Below are 24,784 nucleotides of genomic sequence, written 5' to 3'. Positions count from 1 at the left end.
TATGTGTTTTTATTCACGCTTCTTCATTTGTCATATTGTCATCATTTGGATGCAGACTTTAAATGTAAACTGAAGTAGGAGTACATGTGTAGCATCAGGCTGTTGGTGGTCTATGTGGGCTGTCGCACCACAGCGGTGTCCCTCTCCACCCATCGATGTACAGGGATCGATAAGGCTGAAGTTGTTTTATTCTCCTCTTTTTTCAACTGTTGGGAAAATGTCACCGTGAAAACTGAGGAGAAAATCAGTATTACAAACCCCAATAAAAACAAGGCCAGTGTACAGAGCCATAGGAGATGATGTTCTCTGATCTTCTTACTCTTCTTCTGGATCTCCACCTTGTCGTGGTGGAGAGGCTTGCATGTACCGGTGATCCCAAGAGCTATGGCGTCCGGAGCTTGGCTCCTGGTAGGGTCACGCAAGGCGGATAGGTCAAGGGGGAGGTTCCAGACGAAGCGCGATTCAACCAAGACCTCAACAGCAGAACTGGTGGAAAATGTCCCCAGGTCACAACGGCAGTGAAGGCGGATGAAGGCTGCAACAGGAAGTGGTCCCCAATCGTCTTGGTTCTCCATGCTGTTGGACTCTGGCCACCCCCTGCCAAGGGCCGTGTGGTGGCTGCAGGTGCATCAGCCATGCCATGTAACAAGCTGGCACGCGCAGGCGTCCTCCCATTATGTGGCTCCAGGATTGGCATCTACACCAACCTAAGGACCCAGAGGGACCCAGGGGGACCCAGAGAGAGGACGGTCATACTCAACCCCGAGTGACCGCTGATGACCTTCTTACTACTCTTTAGGATGGAGAAACCCGGCCATAGTCCCATCCACGCAACACTCTTAAGCTTTAATTATTATTATTATTATTATTTTTTTTTTTTTTAGAAAATGTCCTCTGGTAAGCGTGGTCTTAATGCCCTCATGAACCATCTACCATGGCATAGAGCTAAACCGTGAGCCAGAATGAGACCAGACGACCAGTTAAACCACCGTGGTGTGAGGAGTGACCATTCCTGATGCCTTTTCCTTTCCCTTAACTTGAATGTTGTGACTTATTTTGGTGATTTGTACCACAGTGTTGGTCACTTCTATATCACAGTAGCGTAACGCACTCGGCAGTAGTGAATACTCACTGATAAAAACCACAACGCTAACTTAACTACCCAAGAGCAAAGACAAGTGTTTCCTTTAAAATGTATTGAAATTCTGAACCAAACAGTGAAATCATGGCACGAGCATGGACTCGGGTCTTGAGCGTCAGAACATGAGTCGAATGTGACTCGGTCTCGGACGGCATGGACTCGTGATCAATTTTAAGAATGGTTGTGCAAAACACTTTTTCATTTTTGAAAGAATAAAAAACTCCGAAAGAGATCAATAAACAGCTATCTCATCCAATTCCTTTTTTGTTGTCATCAATTTATATCTCTGAAACTTTGGAAAACTGGAATCTAAAACATTCTTCCCTCGGTGGAGGAAATAAAGCCAGATATATTGTGACATTTTGACTTCTACCATGATGGTGGACCAATACAGTTACAGTAATGATGTTAAATTGGACTTGCACTGTTCTGGTGTTAAGTCTCTACACGAGTTTTGGTCCCATTTGGATTTGACTCAGACTCGGTCCCCATAAAGACTCGGTCTCGGCTGTGGTCGTCTTGACTACCGTGCTCGGGTTGAGGACGGCCAACTCTCTCCCTTCCACCAAAACATGTGTAACGTTGCCTGAGCAGCTGTATCTCTGTCTGGCATGGGAACTGCAAGGCCTCCGACCGCAGATCCCTACAGCAGACAGGGAAGACAGCTGGAAAGATGACAGGAACTGCCCTCCCATCCATCCAGGCCATCTATGATGCACCCAGAAGGCTCTCAGCACCCCCCCCCCCACCCTCTGGCGGGAGGTACCGGAACATCCCTGCTCCCCCCACCGGACTATGCCAACAGTTTCATTCCTCAGGCTGTGAGGTTCCTCAACAGCCTGAACCCTCGGACCTTCCATAAAATGACTTTTTGACCTTCTACCTCACTGTCCGTGTCGGCTGTGCTTGTGATGTCTAGGTCTGTGAAGTCATTTTTTAATACACTTTTTAAATATTTGTTATTTGTTTTTACGTGGCACTGTGGTCCATGTGAAACATCATTTTGCTCTCTTGCACGTATGAGCCATGCCTATAAGGCCATGACAAATAAAAGCAGTCTAAGTTTTTATGGCATCTAAGGAAAAGAAGGCAATTTTTATTCAATACCTGCCACAGCATATATACATATATATACACAGCCGGTACATCAGCTAGAGAGCCGTGGACACACTGTTCCTTCTGACTGCTGGACGCGGCCTCATCAGCCTGCCTTGACCTTTCGCATCTCACAGCGTCCGCCGAGCAGAGCTGCCGAGAGCCGCGCTACACTAAAACCCATCTCCAAAACCGCTTTCGGCCATTGCCACATTTTAGCCCGGAGGCATTTAGCAAAGCCTGAAAATAGATATTGAAAAAATCCAAGCCGTTTTCAACTTGGATGACTCCTTGCCCCCCCCTCCTCCCCTCCAAGACACAAATAGAAAGAGCAAGAAGATCCTGGGCGGAGAACTGGTTGAGAACAGCAGAACGCTCTTACCTAAGTATTACTGTATCCTGAGGGAACATTACATTGGATAAATGATTTATGTTTTTGGTATAAATAAAGGCAAAAGTTGATCAGAAAAGCTCTCACTGCAGTCCCTCCTCGAGGTCACCGCTGATATTTGATTAAGTACCCCCAACGAGAGCTTCATTTTGGTCTGGCGAGTAAATACTGCCATCTAGTGGAGGGAATGGGGAGAAATTACCTGCAGTGGTCGAACGCCACATTCCTGGTCTCACGTACTGCAGGTTGAAGTGTGCACTCAGAAGAAAACATCATTGATAGAAGGATTTAAATACCGACACATTATCAAGATTGCTTAAAAATCAATCAGTCTAATAATTGCAGCCTAAAAAGCTAAAATACAAAAGCTCAGCCCCCCAGAGCCCTATAAAACCTCGGCGTTCCCTTCACCCAGGACACAGTCTAAACGTAAGTGGAAAATGAAACTTTAATAATCACACAATGAATTATAGACAATATATTCAATAATAACAAGAAAAAGACATGAAACAAGAGCAGAGACAGGACAGCAGAATCACTGCCGGGTGTGTCGTCGGGATGTTCTGAGGACAGGAAGACGATCTCGCAGCGCTCACTTCCTCTCTACACGTCGAGAATGAACGTGTTGACCTTCTTCAGGTATTCCGGCTTCAGGTAGTCTTGGAGTTCGCTCTTCCTCAGCCACAGAAATGGAGCGGTGGGAATCGGAGCGGGGCTGTTGCCCGACAGGACGGCTTTGAAAAAGAACACCTTCACGCCGACACAGCTCTCCGTCTGAACAGCTCTGGGCAATTTATACTTGTAAACTCCACAGGGTGCGTTGCCCAGTAAAGTCACTGTGACACCGTCCACTGCAAATAAGAGCGGGACTGGAGGTTAGTCATTAAAGCCACAGCACCAAGACTAATTGTACTGATATGTAAATCTTGTCGTCTGTGAAGCTTAATGAGTTGAGCAGGGCGCCGACACTGCCAGCTTTCCGGTCCCACCGGCGCCGCGCACGCTAAAAATGCATGCGCTAATAGCGCTGGAAGACATGTTGGATAGCGGCTGCTGCTGAGCGGAGGATGATAATGTCAAGTACAACAACGGAATAGAAACACTACCAGGCCAAACAGGGTAATGATTCAAACGAAGTGCGGGGTTTAACTTGCGCGTAGAAGGAGACTCGCTCGTCACGTTAATAGTTCATAAGCAAGGCTCGGAGAGCCTGCGACGTGCAGAATCCGCCATTTCGTCGAGGCATTCGAGTCCATTGAGGGTTCGGTTCGGTTCGACAGAGGAACATTTGCATCTGACATAGATAACGCTGTAACTCGGCACTTAATGGAAAAAATTAGAAATGCGCTTTTCTTCTTTTTGTTTCTTTCTGGTCCCTTGCTTCTTCTCCTGTCACACATTACTTTTCGAGAAGAGACGGGAATATTCTATCCATATTTTATCTGTTGCCACCAACCTCTCACCCCCTTACTATTGGTAACTTGTTACCCGTTTGATGGAACAATAAGCTTAAGCTACTCATTTACCGAAATCACTCCAGATAGGTCACAACTTTACTTAACACGACCAAGGCCGCCATTTTGACTGTTTTGGATTTTCTAAGTTTAATAACTTTGTGGTGGGGGGGGGGGGGGGGTACAGACCTGCCGCTCCCTGAATTCTCCTAAAATTGCATATATTTGTATTCAAATGAGTTTTAGATCAATTGCAAAAAGATCTACCTAAAACGACCATGGGCGGTCAAAATGGCCACTCGTAATTTGCGCGTGTTGGGTCGGGTTGTTGACGTGTGTTGGTCGCGTCATTTCCTTCGCGGAGTTCGTTGCTCTGTCCTAGAAACACACTAGCGTCCTCCAGTGCAGAGTAATAGTCTAAACTTGATTTCTGATTATTTCCAACATGTGTGGTTACAGACGCCGTTTCAGTCGCACCATGACTACCACCGAGGCGTTGCAGTATTTACAGGCGTTGGACGGCGGCCATTTTAAATTGTTTGAAAAATAGTATTAAAGCTGTTAAAATGTTAATTTCGGTGTCAGTTAGTTTCATAACAGACACTAACATAGGCAGTGCATTAATATTTCAACTGGGTATTTATCTTGGCAGAATATAGAGTTTAAAACCCGGCGGTCATTCTGACCGCCCATGGTCGTTTTAGGTAGGAGTGAAATCCCGGTCGTTCGAGTGTTAAACAAAGATAGTTTAACTTGTCTACCCTTTCTGAATCGTAAATCTAAGTTTCTCCGTATGATATTCACTCCGCTCTAGTGTATCCACTCTGTAACTGACAGGAATGTAAGTGAGAATTTTCACAACAGCCACCCAACACATTCCTTATGCTGACTCTGTCAAAACGACGGCTGACATTTGGCAATATCTGTTAACGCTTTTAAAATTCAGTAAATGACGGAAAATGCTTGGTTAACGCATCCTTTAGACTACGAACTTTTGACACCAATCAACTAACCAATTGATGAGAACAAGCAAAATACCTAAATTTTAAATTCTAAAATAGTAAATATCAGACAGCTGATGGCTGTACATTTCATCAAAAAGATGTTAACTATATTTCTGTATTTCAGACATCAGTCTAGTTTCTCCATTTGCTTTCAATACATGTGCCATAAAAGCCCTTCTCACCCTCTATTATAATTTTCACATTTTTTTTAATAACTCAGTCTGTAAATATTTTACTGTTGTTTATCTGGTCAGATTTCACTACAACATATCATCCTCTCCTCATATGTGAAAAAAAATATTTGGAAAAATAAAGATTTCTGATTCCGAGTCCACGTCGGTATGTCCTCCACTCCAGAGCCAGTGCTGGTAGTTACCTGGTATGGAGGCCAGGGCCCTCTCGGCGGTCTGCCTCAGGCTCTCTCCTGGCTGCCACTGGCTCTGAGGCAGCAGCCACACCGTCTCATTGCCAACCTTCTGCTCCACCAGGAGAAACAGCGAGTCGGCCAAGCAGCGCTCCATCCGAGTCAGGTCCTTGTGCACATCATCTAAAAACAAAGATAGGACTGTCAGGTGGATTACGGGGTCAGGCTCAGGCTTGAATCCGTTTTTACTGAGCCAGCCCTCTGTTGCGGTCTTACTTTTAGTGAAGCCTCCGGTGGCTCTTTTTGGAAAATCATTTGACAATACTTTCCCCCATTTCTAGGTTTCCTGAGGGTACGTTACATGACTATAAAGTTGAAGATGTTTTTGCGAAGAGGAGTTTTGATGCTGTTAATGGTACTTAGCTAGAGTAACACTTTTATTTGTATTTACAGGGGGGGGGGGTCAATTTTGCATCACTAGTAGGTTGAGTGCTAGGATAACTGATAATAAAGAAGATTCCCTATGTGACATTGAAATTCAGAACCCAATGAGTATATGTACTGTATATTCATACTGGCCGTATATTGAAGTAGTATACTTTACTTCCAGTGCCAGGACACACTTTTATTTTAGTCCATCAGGGAAGAGACTGAAGTTTCAAATGGCACAAAAGTTTACTGAACCATCCATCCCTTATCCAAGCCGCTCATCCTGCTCTCAGGGTCGCGGGGATCCTGGAGCCTACCCCACTATTCACTGGGCGGCAGGCGGGGAGACACCCTGGACAGGCCGCCAGGCCATCACAGGGTCGACACAAACACACACATTCACAACAAAGGGCACTTTAGTACAGCCGATTCACCTGACCTACATGCCTTTGGACTGTGGGAGGAAACCGGAGCCCCCGGAGGAAACCCACACAGACACGGGGAGAACATGCAAAGTCCACACAGAGGACGACCCTGGATGACTCCAAAGGTTGGACTACCCCGGGGCTCGAACCCAGGATCTTCTTGCTGTGAGGCAACCGCGCTAACCACCGTGCCGCCTTTACTGAACCCTCTGAGATGATTTGGACAGTGAATGTGCAGGACACTGACAACTATTGCTGAAAGGCATAGCTCTTGAACTCCAAATGCTCAGAGGCCTGCAGCAGATCGAGGCAGCACCCGCTGGTTAACAATAGCAGACATTGGCTCGACCAGCCATTTCTGAATGGTCGACACTAAGAACCTGTGGTTACATTGGGCAGCTCCCAATGGCCAACTGCAGAAGACTGCAGTTGTTCTGGGAAGTGCCCTGGGCCAAATGTGTGGAACTATATGTGAATGTGAAGCAGGGCTCATTATTCTCACACCGAGAGAATAATATTCTTTGTTATTAATTCTAAAGCTGACGGTGTGTGTGTGTGTGTGTGTGTGTCTGTATGTGTCTTAGTTGGGGAGGGTCTTCTTTTATTTCAATTTTATGAGTTGAAAAAAAATGCATGGAAATATATTTATAGAATATTTTACAAGTCGCCGCACCTCGGTGAGGAAAAACGGATGTGGGCAATATTGAAAATCAGGGCTCAATAAAAAAACGTTCCCTAAATAAAATAGATGAAAAGAAATTACATGTTTCAATACCAATCAATCTCAACATCATCTAAAATATGCACCACTGCACTCCATCCATCCAATATCCAAGCCGCTTATCCCAATTGGGGTCACTGGAGCCTATCCCAGCAGTCATTGGGCGGCAGGCCGGGAGATACCCTGGAAAGGCTGCCAGGCCATCATAGGGCCGACACATTCACACCTAGGGACAATTTAGTACGGCCGATTCACCTGACCTACATCTTTGGACTGTGGGAGGAAACCGGAGCACCCGGAGGAAACCCACGTAGACACGGGGAGAACATGCAAACGCCACACAGAGGACAACCTGGGGTGACCGCCAAGGTTGGACAACCCCGGGGCTCGAACCCAGGACCTACTTGCTGTGAGGCGACCGCGCTAACCACTGCGCCACCGTGTTGCCCTAAAATATACAATAAATGCCTAAAATATAGCTCCATACATTGATAGTGTTATTCACAAAAGTGTATTCTATTCAGATTTTAATAACCCACGACGTCTTTACCGATTATTTTCCACTATGCCCGATCACATTCACTCCATGCGTGCATTACCAGGCTCAACCAGAATGGAAAAAAGATTCGAGATGCACCCGGCTCGCTAACCTTACAATTTTCCAGACTGGGCCATCTAGTGGACAAAAGTTGTAACTGGTAGTTACAACAACTTTTTAACATGTTTTCTGAACTAAAACAACCCTTGCTTTGTAGCTTACCCTGTGTGGAATATATTTTATTTACCACCTGTCTACATTCTCCCCTGTGTCCTCGTTGACTTAACACATCCCATTGTCCCTTGCAAGGCCTTCTCAAACAGAGCAGCACCCAGGCTTGTCAACACCTGAGAGACCATATCTGTGCTAATAGTCGTTGCATTACAGGCTGACTTAGGCAGATGAAAGGGGTTAGCATGGCCCCCTGCAGTTGCTCTCTGGCTCCTCCTAACAGCAGGAATGGGTGCACCCCTAGTCTCTGGTGCACTATTGTCCCCCGTCATAGGCCACTAGGGAGACACAAGATATAAGATGCAAAGGGTCCAACTGTGTACAGGGTAGTTGACTTCCAAGGCACTACACACACTGTTGAGCCCCTAGTAGGAGACCCCAGCAAGAGGATTCATAGGTCAGAATTGCGTCCTTGTGCTGCCCCTGTCCCAAAACCAAGGACAAAGACAAAACTGCCCAATTATGGCCAACAGTAGCTGTAGACATGCCTGAGGTTTCTGAGCCGAGTTTGTAGTGGTGGAGGAGGAGGTTTCTACCTCTCATTCTGCACAGCCATCTGAATGCCCCATTGCCACAGGGTTAGACGTACCACAGTGGCCTCAAACAGCGATTGGTCAGGATCATGAGCCAGAGTTAGGGGACTCTAGGGTTAGGGGTCAGGAGCTACAGCCTACAGATGAGTTGCCTTAAGAGTCAGTGATGTCGACCCACTGCACCCTATAAACTTAAAAAAATTTAAATGACGATATATTCTGCCAGACAAGGAAACTCATCAAATGTGATCATTTACGAATACCAAAATTTCTCAGCCACCTTAACAAGCAAAATAGCAGACTGACAAATAATGGTAAAAATTAGGACTAGGACGATATGCTTATCCCCCAAATCAATAATATCACTATACTTGGGTGCCGATTCGATATGTATTGTGATTCTTAAGTATTGCAATTCTACAAGTATCGTGATTTGATATTATGATTTATTGCGAGTTTTGTTTGCTTTTTTTAACACTAGACGATGGGGAAAAGTGAATCATACACTTCTAGAGACTGTATATCATCAGTCATATTTCCAAAAACAATGCACATCACATATCAGTCAGTCTTTCAGAATTTTATTTTAGCAGCAGCATCGCTATACTGCATATAAAGTCGTAAATAAAGTACTTTTTGAAGTAAAGTGCTCCATTTAACTATTCCTGCCCATCACGTTAGTACCATAAGAAAATTATAGATGAAAAAATTTTAGGCCAAAATGATTAGAGCCCCTGAAAACTGCACACAGCACAAATGTGAGCCTTTAAATAAACATCCTTCACATATGAAACTTGAAAACTGTCCTTTCCCAATTCAGGAATTAAAATACTGATTTAAAAAAAATCATGATACTTAAGATAGATTAAAACTGTCCTTTCCCAATTCAGGAATTAAAATACTGATTAAAAAAAAAAATCACGACACTTAAGATCGATTTTTTTTCCCAACCCCTAGCAAAAATTTGCAGATATTCAGAGAGTAACCTCACCCTTGTAATGCCTTATAACCAATTATGTAATCCCTGTTACAGTTTAGCCCTATGGTTCCCAACCCTCTTAGTTTGTGATGCCTGAAACAAAGAATAACTAATTGAGTTCTCTTATCGCTGGCTTGAATGCATTTTAGTCATTTAACAGCCACAGCCCCACCCCCATTCCCAAGATAATCTCAAACAAGGTTTCTTTCACATCCAAGTTTAAAACCACTGGTTTAGGCCCCTGCATTTGACATTGTGTCTAACAGCTATTGTGCGCTGACCTCTGACTCTCGGTGCAAGCTGGAATGCCTTCAGCCTCTGCTCCCAGGCGTCCTCCAGGTCCTGGGTCAAAACAATCTCCCGGTCACCATCGTCTTCCTCGTCATCGGAGTCATATTCATTAGCTTGCCTGCGACGCATTCGCTCAGCATCCTCTAGCAGCTTTAGCTCGTGGTCTGACAACAGGCTTTTCTCCGACTCCATCTGAAAGGAATCAAGGCCAGTTCATCTTCATGTTGATGATGTGTTCCCAATTTTGAATTCCTTACTTATTCTTATACTCAAGGCCCATTTTTGAATGATATTTCAACTTTTGGTTCAGCTATGCTGAGTGCACCTGACAACATGACTGGCATCTAAGTCCAGGCATGTCCCTTCTACTGCTGACGACTAGTCTTCAAAAGCAACGAATGACATATTGTGAAAAGTCAGCGGGCTTGTAGTTGCACAGACTGTGATGCCATTTGTATATCAGACTAGGTATATGCCTCGTCTATATTGCTATAAACTGTTTGCGTAATTATAACTAGTCCAAACTTCTGTGTTTTAAGACGAAATACTATTTCAGCAAGGTAAGTGGCCTATGCGGTGCTGAGATATTATGTGGTTGACACAGGCTTCTTATGGAGCAGTAATAAGCAAAAGACAATATCACAATCATGCTGTTCTTTTCAAAATGTTGGACATCTGATATCTTCTATCCTGCAAAGCTAAACTAAGCAGCAAGATTTGCAGCTTTACGTTCGTAATATTCAGTAGTGACCAGCCAAATGCAATGGTTTAAATCCCTAGTCTTCAGGTAGCACTGGTGCTAATGGTTCTCCATTTCTGTCAGGTTGTTAATAAGATTCACTTGCTCCAAGTCTAAAACCTCTGATTGGAGGCTGGAATGCCTCGCCTAACAAGCGAACGTACTACCCGGCAGAATCCAGTGGATCTTAACCTTACCCTACCTTAATAATGCGCGCCCCTCTGACATAATCGGTCCTTTCTAAAACGAATATACCTTCCCCAGAGAGTGATACCAACATCAATGTGGGTGCTATTTTTCGACATTGCAAACGTAAACACGTTACTATGAGCAGGTGCACTCAAAATGTTTGGGTGGCCCGAGAACGACACCAGTGTTTATAGTGACGACTCTGCAACACGCTTTTACCCCCCCATTTCAAACATCTCAAACGTACCATGTGCAACATCTCCCCAAAGCACTCCTCGATGGGAGTCCGATCTTGCGTTATGACAGGCAGCCTCCGCAGACACACTGCCCCCATTAGCTTCCACGGCGAACCGAGGCTCTCTGTTTTCCGTTGAGCATTTAACGTGGCGCGGCACACGCAGCTCACAGCAAACGAACGAACCTTTGCATTACAACCACCCGTCCGCGCAAAGGAATTAAGAAGTTGTAGTAAAGGGCGACCGGCCCTCATTGTGCAGGGCGCGGCCATCTTGGCTTTACCACATTTCACCCATAGTGCTGTGCGAAAGAGGGTCAATGTATTATTCGAAGTTTTGGAGGGGGGGGCGTTAAAATAATCATATCAACAGTTAAACCAAATGTATGATATAATTCAGCATTTACATTACTCTGTATACGATTTTTGAGGTTATACGATTAACTAAACAAATAAAGACTATTCTTGTGATACATATCTTTCAAAGATTATAATAGCCGTCAAATACCCCCCCCCACTATGAACGTACTTTTCGTGATCCGCGTTGTGCCCAATGTCATATACACTGTGTGGGGAGTAGCTAATGTCAGACAGCCAAACATTTCCTAATATATCGAGAAATCATGAATAAACTAAACTTTATGTTATCCAGTTGCGTAAGAAAGGCTTGCCAGCAAGTACCCGCGTCTTTCGATATCGGATGCTTTTTGTAAGTGTTTTACTGAAGCTCTTGCTTGTTAGCATTTGTGTTAACTGACGTTGGTTAGAAGCGATAGATGTGACTTAGGCCAGTGTTTCTCAACCGGGGGTCCGCGGACCCCTAGTGGTCCGTGGTGCAATTGCAAGGGGTCCGTGAAAATAAAATATCTTTAAAAAAAAGATCCTATGACATTTATAGAAATAGGATTATTTTACTCAAATGTGACTGAGACCTTTAGCTACCTAAACTATAAAGGGTAACGGGACTTTTTTCTCTAATTACATCTGTTTCACAAGTGTAATTTATTGGATTTTAATAAGAGATCTCGCTCCCGTTTGCATTGTTAAAAGTTACTGCATAAAAATTCTGTTGTTACATATATCTGAAAGTTACTGAATACATATTCTGTTTTGTTACATGTATCTGAAAGTTACTGCATAAGAATTCTGTTTTGTTAACTATATCTAAGTTACAACTGAAAGCTCTTATTTTTGCCCCAAAGAGTGAATACATGCTGTAATGCAATTTAAAATGCGGTTTCTACTGTTTCTATCAAATTGCAACACCCCTCCCCCAAGATCAGGTGGAGGGGTCCTCAGGGTAGATCAAAAATACGCAGGGGGTCCAGGACCCCAAAAAGGTTGAGAACCACTGACTTAGGCTACCAGTCAGTGAGTGTAGGGTTAGCTGGAGTAACATTAACCTAAGGCTGAGTTACAGCAAGGTAAACTAGACTGTCACATGTCTTTTGATCATGCATAGCTCATGTGTAATTTGTGTAGCATGGGTTGCTGATGCTGGCCATGGCAAACAACGATGATGAAGAAAACAAACTCATCTTTTAACTGCTGTGTCTTTCACCAGTCACTTGTACACCTTGAATTCATGGTTGGCTTATCGTAGTGCAAGCTAAAGTGTCTCAAAGACAAATAAGCCCCAACCAAATGTTTATTACCCTAATGAAATTAATGTATTATTGTTGTTGTTGTTATGTGATGATGTTTTGTGTTGTCACTGTTGCATGATATTGAATTACCTGTGTGTAGGAGAAATGGTGGGTTGCAACAAAGAATATGTTCCAGTGCTGTAAGATTTCAAACGACTTCGCCGTCCACTCCCACCTCTGAGAAAAACACCAGAGACTTCAGGTAAAATCATGAATGCATTAAATATGACGAAACTTCGACACAGTTATATCCAGTCATGTGCATGTTCCTTTCAATCCCAACATCAAGCCAGCTGATTTCACTGATTAAACCTCCCCTGTCTGGCTGAAGGTGTGCTAAAAATCAGCTGGTTTAGTGTTTGGTTGGAGCTTCAAAACCTGCATACACATGGCTCTCATCGGCAGATGGTTGAATACCACTGCTTTACCACTGCTTTTTGTCTTTTTGGTAAATAAAAAGCAGCAGCAGAGGATATTTTCGTAAAGATAAACTAAAGACAATATGAAAACACTGTTATGTTCAAATAACCGGTCTATAACTATAACATGTGCTGTATTTTTGTCTGCCCTATCAGCTATTGTTTACTGTTAAATATTTCGAATATTCCTGATATTTATGCTTTCTTTTCTCAGCATTTATCCCCCATTGCCTGGTGAAGACAGTCCGCTAAGGTGGGGTGGACAGAAATTTGAGGAGTTACCGATTGTTTACATCAAGGCCACATATAACAAGTAAGTAATAACCCTGAAGTGTAAAAACTCGATTTTTTTAAATCAATTTTACTCTTCACAAATTCTGCCAAGAAGAATGGGCAAAAATTACTCCAGAAGAATGTGCAAAGCTTGTACATACTTATCCCAAGAGAATCATAATAAATAATAATCCATCCATCCATTATCCAAGCCGCTTATCCCAATCAGGGTCGCAGGGATGCTGGAGCCTATCCCAGCAGTCATTGGGCGGCAGGCAGGGAGACACCCTGGACAGACCGCCAGTCCATCACAGGGCCCTATTTCAGCAGCTCATGTTATTTGTATAGCACCTTTCATTGTCAGAGACAATCTCAAAGTGCTTGACAGTGCATTAAAACAAACAACAACAAAAATACTACTTGGTTAAATCAAAAGCTTTTCTGAAAAAAGAAAAAAAAGTGTCCTAAGGCCCGTTTTAAATCATGGCTGTTATTGCAGCAAAAGGGTACTCTGCAAAGTATTGATATGTGGGAGTTGAATACTTACACAAGCACTATATTTAAGTTTTTAATTTATTTCTAAAAAGTCAGTGAAACTTAACTTATTTTGGCTTTGGGAACATGCTGTTCGAGCTTATGGGTTCACAAAAATAATATTGTTCAGGAACAGATGTGTGAGTATCTTTTATAATCCAAACATTAGTGATAAATTTCAAGGGTGTTGAATACTTTTGCAAGGCACTGTATTTTTTGCATAAAAGTCAGGACGTCAGTTAAAAAAAACCAAAAACTTTCCTTGGCTCACCCAAACCCAACATATTGGTACAGCAATCTGTCATGGTGAATTATTGTGGTTATTTCAAAATATTAAGTCCTTTTATTGCTAAATCCCAGTGGTCTTGCGCTGTAGCTGGCTAGTAGGAGTTATGTCCAGCAGTGAATTACAGGATGAGCGGATGTGAAAACAGTTCTGCATATTGACATTAGTGGTGTGTAGAGGGTAGTTCAGAATTCTTGAAGTCTATTCCTGTCCTTTTTGTGGCTTGTAAATTTATTCCATGGATGCCAAGTTTTAGAAATATTTTATACTTATTAAAGTATATTTATATAGACTCTTGTGCTACACTAGTTCATCAAATGTAAAACCATATGGGCATCAATGTCTGCCATCTTGACTTTGCCTGAATTAATTAATTAATTAATTAATTAATTATAAAAGAGAACTATGCCTCTCGGCGGCATGGTGGCACAGTAGTTAGTGCGCTCGCCTCACAGCAAGAAGGTCCCAGGTTCGAGCCCCGGGGTAGTCCAACCTTGGGGGTCATCCTCTGTGTGGAGTTTGCATGTTCTCCCCGTGTCTGTGTGGGTTTCCCCCGGGTGCTCCAGTTTCCTCCCACAGTCCGAAGACATGTAGGTCAGGTGAATCGGCATTATTAAATTGTCCCTAGGTGTGAATGTGTATGTCAGCCCTGTGTGATGGCCTGGCGGCCTGTCCAGGGTGTCTCCCCGCATGCCGCCCAATGAGTGCTGGGATAGGCTCCCGCATCCCCTCGACCCTGAGACCAGGATAAGCGGTTCGGATAACGGATGGATGGAACTATGCCTCTAACATTTTCAGTGCAGCTGACAGCTTTTTAGCGACTATGTTGCACTGTTTAATATTGGTCAACACTCCGCTTCTGAGCAAAAGTGACCTTATAAACTGTGTTGTCTGGCACTAGCACACACGTCCAGGTGACAGACAGCGTGGGCAAGTCTATGGTCAGGACATCCTGTGGAACGGAGGGTTTCAAGAACATCAAGAAATCCACTCCAATTGCTGCTCAGACGGCAGGCATCGCTGCTGCTACGGTAAGGCATCTACAACTTGACATACAGTGGGACCCAAAAGTCTGAGTCCACAACCGAGATCTGTTTGTCTTAATCATTCATCAGAAACAAACAAAACATTTTTATTTGTGGTATATGGCATTAAAGAATGTCATAAGACTTCAGCAAAATTATTTGTTAAAGGATGGTGTGAAATTGGAATCTGAATATTTGCACACCATTTCCTTTAATTTCCTCAAAATATTACCGTTATTTGTTTCAAAGGGTTAGTAAGTATTTCTTACATTTTTCTGAGCTGGTATGGGCCTAGGATAGTTGAACCAATTGCCATCACGATAGATTTCCACATTAGGAAAACAAATTTGTTTATCTTAGCAGACGTAAGATTGCTTTTATATAATCCAATGAGGAGTTGTCTTTATAGCTGTTGATGTTCCAGCTATTGTGGAAAACACAATAGTTTGGTGAATATGAATATTTTTCTCAGCCAGTCAGTTATTATTAAAAAGCCACAGTGGGAAATTATCACCAACCAAATTCTGCTCAACTATGGCTGTTGCTTGAAAGCTGGTCTACACCACCAGCAACTTTTACAGCTAACTGAATTGTCATCTGGAAGTCCTGTTTCCGGTGTGGGAAGATGGTGGTGCGAATTCATGTTTGCGGCAGCCTCACCCAGTACCGTCCATGCAGTGTCTTTGTCAACGTCTAAGTTTTGTCTTCGTTTAATGGCTGGGAGAGCTGGCACTGGATTGGCTGGGAGAGCCTGGTCTGCTGTCTCCTGTGGGCCCAGGGACCTCCAGACCTCCAGAGCTGCGCCCGAGGAGGTAACACTGAGAGTGGTCTGACAGGATGCAGAAGTGGGGCAGGTTAAGCTAACTACTATAGCCCATGCAGACCGGCAGTTCAATAACACCAAGGGCGGTCTGATGGTGGCCTCACCTGGCGTTGACTGTGGTGTTTTTTTGTGTCGTCATATGGAGTGGGGGGGAGGTGTGTCGAGGGTGTCTGGCTGGGTAAGCTGGCATTGGATCGGCTGAAGGAGCCTGGTCTGCTGTGTCCAGTGGACCCAAGGACCACGGCCCTGTCCAGAGCTGCACCCGAAGAGGAAACACCAAGGGCGGTCTGACAGAACTTGGAAGCAGGGCAGGCTAAGCTAACTGCTAACCCATGCAGACCGGCAGTTCTGACAGTCATCCTAGCTGGCGTTCGTTCTCTGGACAGTGATTTTTTTTGTTGTTGTTTAGTTTGGATATATGTGTTAGTTTGGATATATGTGTACTTATAGTTTTTGGATGTGTTTTTGTCTTTTTGTGCACTGCTGTCTGCTGGGGTAGTGTTCCTGCCTCCTGATTCCTGTTTAATTTTAAAATTCCTGTTGGCTGGCAAAACAACGGCTGATGAATCTTGGATGCACCAGGCATTGTGGCCTGTGGACAAAAAAGTTGGCTGTTGAAGCTGTTAAATGTTGTGTTTTAGTTTAGTTCAACCCAAAAGCAGACGCTGAGGCAGGTATTTACTAGATAATTCCAAAGGTACAAACAAGTAGAGCTAAGGGGAAGACTCTCTGGTCTGGAAAAACACGTGCATCAGAGGTAACAAGCAAGCATTTCCAATAATCAAGCAACAAAAACTAAGTGGGGGCTAGGTAAAATAACAAGGGGACTGACTGACTGATGAGGCACGGCTGGGAACCCAGGATCACAGCGACCACCCCCAGCCGAGAGAGACGCACACATGCATCCTCCATGGAAACCTGCGGGAGAGACGGAGGGAAAGAGATCAGGAATCAGGGACAATTTATTGTCCCTGATTCCTGAAACGATTTTCGTTCCTGAAACGAAATTTCGTTTCTCCCAGCCCACAGCAGTGCAACACACAAAACACACATCCAAAATTTCCCAAAAACGACACCACCAAAAACATACAAAACAGAGAGAGCAAAGCTGTGCCCGGTGTTTCTTCCCCGGGCACAGCTCCAGGCAGGGGCCGTGGTCCCTGTGCCCATCGGCCGAAGCAGACCAGGCTCCCCCAGCGGATCCAACGCCAGCTCTCCCAGCCGGACACCCTCGACACACCTCCCCCGCACTCCACACGACGACACAGACGCAGACAAAAACACTTGCACAGTCGATGCTAGGTGACGCCGCCGCCAGACCACCTCGGTGTTTCCTCTCGGGTACAGCTCCAGAAAGGGCCGTAAGCTCTCTCATCCAATCCAACACCAGCTCTCCTAGCCATTAAACGAAAACATTTGATGAACTAAATGAAAAACTTCACACGAAGACACGGAGGAGGGTGATGCCACAACTGGGACAGTTAATGATGTACCTTTTGTAGTCTTTAGTGTTTTAATGAATTAAATCATTTAACTGGATTTTGGCTTTAATCAGTAGATATCCTTTTCTGAGGTAGAGATTCTGATAATGTTTTGCCATTATTGCTGGTGTGGCTGTTAATACATCCACCAGTGCTGCAGGAGACATGTTCAGCGATGTTCCTGGAGTCACTGGCACTTGAGGTCTCTCAGCATCGAACGCATACCAGTTTCTGTCCAAGTGGCCAAAAATTATGGATGTCCCCTCTTGACCCGACACCATTTTCAAGCTTTTCTTCTGTCGCTTTAGTGGTGTTGCAGAAGCGTCTTCTCCTCCTCTCCATCCCGCTGAACAGCATGCTGAAGGATCGACCCCTGTATTCATTCACCTCTGATGGGCATGCATCTTGCTCTCCAGCTGCTCTTCAGGCATTTGGAGTTCCTGCTATGAGTGTTCCTCAGAATGTCTCTCATACTTGGTTGGTGGATTGTGCCAGAGGAGACACTCCTGCAGACTGTGTTGTAGTAGTCTATGACAAGGTCTTTGGCTGTGTGTAGAGCACGATTGATACTCAGTCGGTACAAAGACCACGAGTTTTGGATATAGAGCCACGTAAGTTTGGTTGGCCCAGAGATGGCGCCAAGAGGTTGCATTTATATATACTTCCCTGGCTTCTCTGATGAGTTGAACCGTGATAGTCGTGCATTTCCAGGCATCCTGGTACTCTTGAAACACCTCGCTTCTGTCCCGATCTATGGATAATGTTATCGAAAGGTGCAGCAAAATTTCACTTCTTTCAGTATCGTCTCTGGAGTAACAACACCGAAAATCCCCGCCACTTATTATCAGCGAATATTTTTAATACTCTTCTGCCCAATGATTTCATTGAATGTGATATGTAACTTTGGATAATAGGTTCTGCTAAAAGGAAAAATGTAAACGTTAACTTCTCTTGCTTTTTTTGGGCAGAAATCTACGGTGAAAGGAGTGAAGTATGTGCGTGTGATGGTGAAAGGATTGGGGCCTGGGCGTTTGGTAAGTACGGTAAAAATCTACACAGTAAATGCTTGAGGTCAGACATGATATGGTACATACAGTCCTGTTTTTATTTTCTCATTCTGAGTAGCAGTGCTGATGCAGATTTAATCCCAACCCCATCTGTACTCAAGAGCTCTAATGAAAAAGATGGAACAAGCTGCCCGGTTTATTTATGAATGCTTGGCCAAAAGCTCCTCTTTTTTCCCCCTAATTTTTGCAAAGTCGCTTTACTAATGGATGACCGCATCTCTCTGTATTATGTAGTCTGCAATCAAAGGTTTGACTATGGGAGGCCTTGATGTGGTGTCCATCACTGACAACACCCCTGTTCCACACAACGGATGCCGCCCACGCAAAGCCAGGAGGTTGTGAGCAGCGTGCACCATTTCCAGTCGCGAAGAGGACGGAGTGCTGTTGGTTAACATGTCAATAAAGTGTTTTTTTAAGATAACTCTTCTGGCCCTGAGCTGATTCTTCACAATTCATTACCGGGGTCGGGTTTTAAATTACCTGAAAATGGACGTCTGATCGTGATTTTTTTGCTTTTATTGATGTTTTTTTCTGTTTGACTGATAGGTGCTTTTAGGAGCCTTGCTGTATGTTTTTATTTACTAACACCTTTGTATGTCTTTGTATGTGGAATGTTTTGTATGTGGAATGGCTGGGGAATGTTCTGTATGTGGAATGTTTGCGTTCTATGGCTGCAGCATGGGTGAAAGCCCGAGCCAAATGTCCCACTTTGTGGGACAGTAAGATTACTCTTGAACTGTTGGAACGATGAAAGAAAGCCTTTGTGGCCTTGCTGTTTGTGCTTTGGTCAAATTAGTTGGTGGACCGAGCTTTGTAAACAGCAACAAAGGCCGACTTGGCTGTCTTGGAGGACAAAACGGGTAAAACGACGACGTGTGCTCAGATGAGTTTTCACACGGGCGATGCTGCACATGTCTGCCATTTGTTGGATGCTTTTGCCCAAAGTGACTTAGAGCACTAGAAGTGAATACATAGTTTAGTATGGGTAGTCTGAATGGAGTGGCGAGGATGCAAGGAGTAGAGGTGACGAAGGCATATGAGTTTTAAATATGTGGGATCAACTGTTCAAAGTAACGGGGAGTGCAGAAGAGAGGTGAAGAAGAGAGTGCAGGCAGGGTGGAGTGGGTGGAGAAGAGTGTCGGGAGTGATTTGTGACAGAAGGGTACCAGCAAGAGTTAAGGGAAGGTTTACAAGATGGTTGTGAGACCAGCTATGTTGTATGGTTTGGAGACGGTGGCACTGACGAAAAGACAGGAGGCGGAGCTGGAGGTGGCAGAGTTGAAGATGATAAGATTTTCTATGGGACAGAGAGACAGCTCAGGTTGGACGGTTTTGAGACAAAGCAAGAGTGGCAAGATTGAGATGGCTTGGCCATGTGTGGAGGAGAGATGCTGGGTATATTGGGAGAAGGATGCTGAATATGGAGCTGCCAGGGAAGAGGAGAAGAAGAAGGCCAAAGAAGAGGTTTATGGATGTGGTGAGGGAGGACATGCAGGTGGCTGGTGTGACAGAGGAAGATGCAGAGGACAGGAAGAGATGGAAACGGATGAGCCGTTGTGGCGCCCCCTAATGGGAGCAGCCGAAAGTAGTAGTAGTAGTAGGAGTCTGAATGGAAATGAAAACCCAGATCCCATCATTATCAGTGTCTTCTACCTTTTGACCCACATAGAGAGTAGGACCCCAAACCCCAGCAATGATTAAATAAATAAACAGGCTAAACCAAGCTGTTTTCTCATTTGTGGCTGAATGGGATATTTGATTTTATTTTTTGCCCCTATATTTTCTATACTGCCAAAATGAACTAAAGAATTTATAGACTTCAGAATAAACACAGCTAGATCTGTTGGATGTCCACGTACCAGAACATCTATCAGCATTGACAGACAGACAGAGTCAGCACTAACTATTGTCAACAGTACTGTGAGTGCTGGTTCTTTGGCACACCTACGTCCAACAGATCCATTACTGATGTTATTATCTGCTATGCTGACAAGACCAGCCTGCCATGTTTTAAACGTTTTAACCTTTACATTGCTGTTAACCTGTAGATGATAACGATAGGGGATTTCACAAAATATGCCCTGTGATGGCCTGGCGGCCTGCCCAGGGGGTCTCCCCGCCTGCCGCCCAATGGCTGCTGGGACAGGCTCCAGCATCCCCGCGACCCCGAGAGCAGGATAAGTGGTTTGGATAACGGATGGAATAATGGATATGCAAAAATAACGTAAGAACTCATCCGAGGTTCATCACACTGAACCGTTTGGTTATGTAACGTATAACATCAAACCAAAAATGGTTTTCAAATAATACTCTAAATATTTCAGACTTCATTTTCTGGGAGGAAAAAAAAAATGAATGCAGTGGATTTGCTTTATATGTAATTTGGACCACAGAATTGTGTTTCACAATAGCCGAATTACACCCCGATGCTTTGCCACTGAAAGGCGATAAATAATATTGAATTACTGCCCAGCCTTGAATGAATGAATGAATGAATGAATGAATGGTGACTTATTTCAAACATGTAAATAAGCAGGATATAACACACCGATAAACCATTGCCAATAATCTGAAGGGATCAACAAATCCACACATCAAACTCAGTGAACAAATCTCCGTATACATTTGTTACGTGTTGGAAAAGGAGTAGGAGGAAGTATACACTTAGTTTTTCCTACCCCTTCCCACCTGCACACATTTCAAAATAAATTCCCACTGTGCTGTATTGTTCAATTTCAAGCTGTGCAGCACAATACAAACTAAAATACTGTGGACAACAAGAGAGGGGGGGGGGACGAGAGAAAGAAAAACACATCCTAATGTCATGTACCAAGAATAAATAGATCCCGGTGCTATGTACAACCCAAATATCCACTCGGTGTAATAGAAAGAAAAATGAAAAAAGTAATAAGAAATGTTAAGCGATAAATAAAACGTACGACAGTTAACACCACTCTTCATCGTCCCTATATCTCGTCAGTCCTTTGTACTTCTTCTTGAACTGCGTAATGTTTGTACTTTGTTTGAGTTCCATGGTCAGATTGTTCCACAATTTTACCCCACAGATTGAAATGCCCATGCTCTTCAAAGTTGTACAAACACATAATTTCTTGAAGTTTAATTTCCCTCTCAAATTATATCCCCCTTCTCTACCTGAGAATACACATATATATATATTTTGTTTGTTTTTTGTAACTACTCAGTAGTAGATTGTTTCTTGCTTTGAATATTATGTGTGCTATGTTCAATTCCACTAAATCCCCAAACTTCAAGGCACTTGACAGTTTTGGACCTAAAACCGACCCCTGTTGTACACCACAAGTAATATCCATGCATGACAATTTATGTTCCTCTAGCTTTACAAACTGCTTCCTGTTACTTAAATAGCTTCTTAGCCAATTCTGAGTCACCCCTCTGATAACACACTTTTCCAGTTTATCTATTAATCTATTGTGACCAATAGTGTCAAAAGCTTTTAGACCTATACATATTCCCACTGCTAACTTTTTTTGTCTATGCTATTAGTTAGTATTTCAATTAATTCAATGAGCGCCAGACACGCCGATCTGTTTAGTTGAAACCTGAACTTGCTATCGGTCAGCAGATGGTGCTTCTCGATGAAACTGACTAGTCGAGCAGAACTGTGACAATAATGAAATCAGTCTATCTCCGGTTTTATATAAGGGTATGACTTTTGAGATTTTCATTTTGCTTGGAACGACACCAGATTGAAAGGACATGTTATAGATAGGGGTGTAAGAAAATATCGATACACTAGAGCAGTGGTTCTCAACCTTTTTGGGGTCCTGGACCCCCTGCGTATTTTTGATCTACCCTGAGGACCCCTCCACCTGATCTTGGGGGAGGGGGGTTGCAATTTGATAGAAACAGTAGAAAGTGCATTTTAAATTGCATTATAGCATGTATTCACTCTTTGGGGCAAAAATAAGAGCTTTCAGTTGTAACTTAGATATAGTTAACAAAACAGAATTCTTATGCAGTAACTTTCAGATATATGTAACAAAACAGAATATGTATTCAGTAACTTTCAGATATATGTAACAAAACAGAATATGTATTCAGTAACTTTCAGATATATGTAACAAAACAGAATATGTATTCAGTAACTTTCAGATATATGTAACAAAACAGAATATGTATTCAGTAACTTTCAGATATATGTAACAAAACAGAATATGTATTCAGTAACTTTCAGATATACACTACCGTTCAAAAGTTTGGGATCACCCAAACAATTTCGTGTTTTCCATGAAAAGTCACACTTATTCACCACCATATGTTGTGAAATGAATAGAAAATAGAGTCAAGACATTGACAAGGTTAGAAATAATGATTTGTATTTGAAATAAGATTTTTTTTACATCAAACTTTGCTTTCGTCAAAGAATCCTCCATTTGCAGCAATTACAGCATTGCAGACCTTTGGCATTCTAGCTGTTAATTTGTTGAGGTAATCTGGAGAAATTGCACCCCACGCTTCCAGAAGCAGCTCCCACAAGTTGGATTGGTTGGATGGGCACTTCTTTGAGCAGATTGAGTTTCTGGAGCATCACATTTGTGGGGTCAATTAAACGCTCAAAATGGCCAGAAAAAGAGAACTTTCATCTGAAACTCGACAGTCTATTCTTGTTCTTAGAAATGAAGGCTATTCCATGCGAGAAATTGCTAAGAAATTGAAGATTTCCTACACCGGTGTGTACTACTCCCTTCAGAGGACAGCACAAACAGGCTCTAACAGGTACTATTTAATGAAGATGCCAGTTGGGGACCTGTGAGGCGTCTGTTTCTCAAACTAGAGACTCTAATGTACTTATCTTCTTGCTCAGTTGTGCAACGCGGCCTCCCACTTCTTTTTCTACTCTGGTTAGAGCCTGTTTGTGCTGTCCTCTGAAGGGAGTAGTACACACCGGTGTAGGAAATCTTCAATTTCTTAGCAATTTCTCGCATGGAATAGCCTTCATTTCTAAGAACAAGAATAGACTGTCGAGTTTCAGATGAAAGTTCTCTTTTTCTGGCCATTTTGAGCGTTTAATTGACCCCACAAATGTGATGCTCCAGAAACTCAATCTGCTCAAAGAAGTGCCCATCCAACCAATCCAACTTGTGGGAGCTGCTTCTGGAAGCGTGGGGTGCATTTCTCCAGATTACCTCAACAAATTAACAGCTAGAATGCCAAAGGTCTGCAATGCTGTAATTGCTGCAAATGGAGGATTCTTTGACGAAAGCAAAGTTTGATGTAAAAAAAATCTTATTTCAAATACAAATCATTATTTCTAACCTTGTCAATGTCTTGACTCTATTTTCTATTCATTTCACAACATATGGTGGTGAATAAGTGTGACTTTTCATGGAAAACACAAAATTGTTTGGGTGATCCCAAACTTTTGAACGGTAGTGTATGTAACAAAACAGAATATGTATTCAGTAACTTTCAGGTATATGTCACAACAGAATTGCTATGCAGTAACTTTTAACAATGCAAACGGGAGCGAGATCTCTTATTAAAATACAATAAATTACACTTGTGAAACAGATGTAATTAGAGAAAAAAGTCCTGTTACCCTTTATAGTTTAGGTAGCTAAAGGTCTCAGTCACATTTGAGTAAAATAATCCTATTTCTATAAATGTCATAGGATCTTTTTTTTTTAAAGATATTTTATTTTCACGGACCACTTGCAATTGCACCACGGACCACTAGGGGTCCGCGGACCCCTGGTTGAGAAACACTGCACTAGAGTACCACGATATTACCTTATGTGATACTGTATCGATTCTAAAAGCACTGTATTGATTTTTAATTGTTTACATGTAAAGGATCGCGACAGACATGTTGTGTTGTGTGTAACCCCACAACCGCCAGGTAACAGTGTTGTGATCTATCTTCAGCCATTTGACTCTTCCACTCCAACCAAACAGTGTAAACTGAGACAGGAAGTAGCGTAAGCACGAAGAACACAGGCTTATGAAATCGCAATATATCGCCTTTCTCACAGTATCGCGATATATCGCGAGATATTGAACCGTAACCCCCCTGCATCGTGATATGTATCGAGTCGCCAGATTCTCGCCAACACAGCCCTAGTTATAGATGTGAGTTAGTGGTTTTGCAATACCTTCGACTACTTTAACTATTGTCATATCAATATCATTCCAGTTAGTAGATTTTGTTTTTGTTTTGTTCTCACATTTGTTTACAATGTCCACAATTTCCTTCTCTTCTACCGCTCTAAGAAAAATGGAACTTGGATTTCTGTTCCCATAATCACTATCATTTCTCTTTGTGATTGTTTGTGTGTCACTGATTTTTTTTCTGCCAGTTTTTGGGCCCACATTTACAAAGAATCTGGTGACGCCATTGACGTCTTCCATGTTATTTATACTCTTATCATCCATTATCCAAACCGCTTATCCTGCTCTCAGGGTCGCGGGGATGCTGGAGCCTATTCCAGC

The 24,784-nt window shown here is 43.2% G+C and overlaps 2 protein-coding genes across 2 annotated transcripts; one reads left to right on the top strand and one right to left on the bottom strand.

Moving 5' to 3' along the window:
* Positions 1-3,191: 3,191 nt before the first annotated feature.
* Positions 3,192-11,038, bottom strand: mrpl46 (mitochondrial ribosomal protein L46). The gene is made up of 4 exons (XM_056278212.1): positions 10,772-11,038; positions 9,587-9,788; positions 5,462-5,632; positions 3,192-3,478 (listed from the first exon to the last, which is right to left on the bottom strand). Exons 1-4 carry the CDS (start codon positions 11,030-11,032, stop codon positions 3,231-3,233), a joined length of 882 nt encoding a protein of 293 aa, XP_056134187.1. The 5' UTR covers positions 11,033-11,038; the 3' UTR covers positions 3,192-3,230.
* A 275-nt stretch (positions 11,039-11,313) lies between these two features.
* mrps11 (mitochondrial ribosomal protein S11) lies at positions 11,314-18,748 on the top strand. The gene is made up of 6 exons (XM_056278213.1): positions 11,314-11,468; positions 12,506-12,607; positions 13,039-13,137; positions 14,819-14,948; positions 18,215-18,280; positions 18,548-18,748. The coding sequence occupies exons 1-6, from the start codon at positions 11,383-11,385 to the stop codon at positions 18,653-18,655; spliced, it is 591 nt and encodes a 196-aa protein (XP_056134188.1). The 5' UTR covers positions 11,314-11,382; the 3' UTR covers positions 18,656-18,748.
* The last annotated feature ends 6,036 nt before the right edge of the window (positions 18,749-24,784 follow it).

Source organism: Lampris incognitus, chromosome 4 (assembly GCF_029633865.1).
Source record: "Lampris incognitus isolate fLamInc1 chromosome 4, fLamInc1.hap2, whole genome shotgun sequence".
NCBI classification, from domain to species: Eukaryota; Metazoa; Chordata; class Actinopteri; order Lampriformes; family Lampridae; genus Lampris; species Lampris incognitus.
Note: the sequence above shows the minus strand (reverse complement) of the source record. Positions and strands in the feature narration are given on the sequence as shown.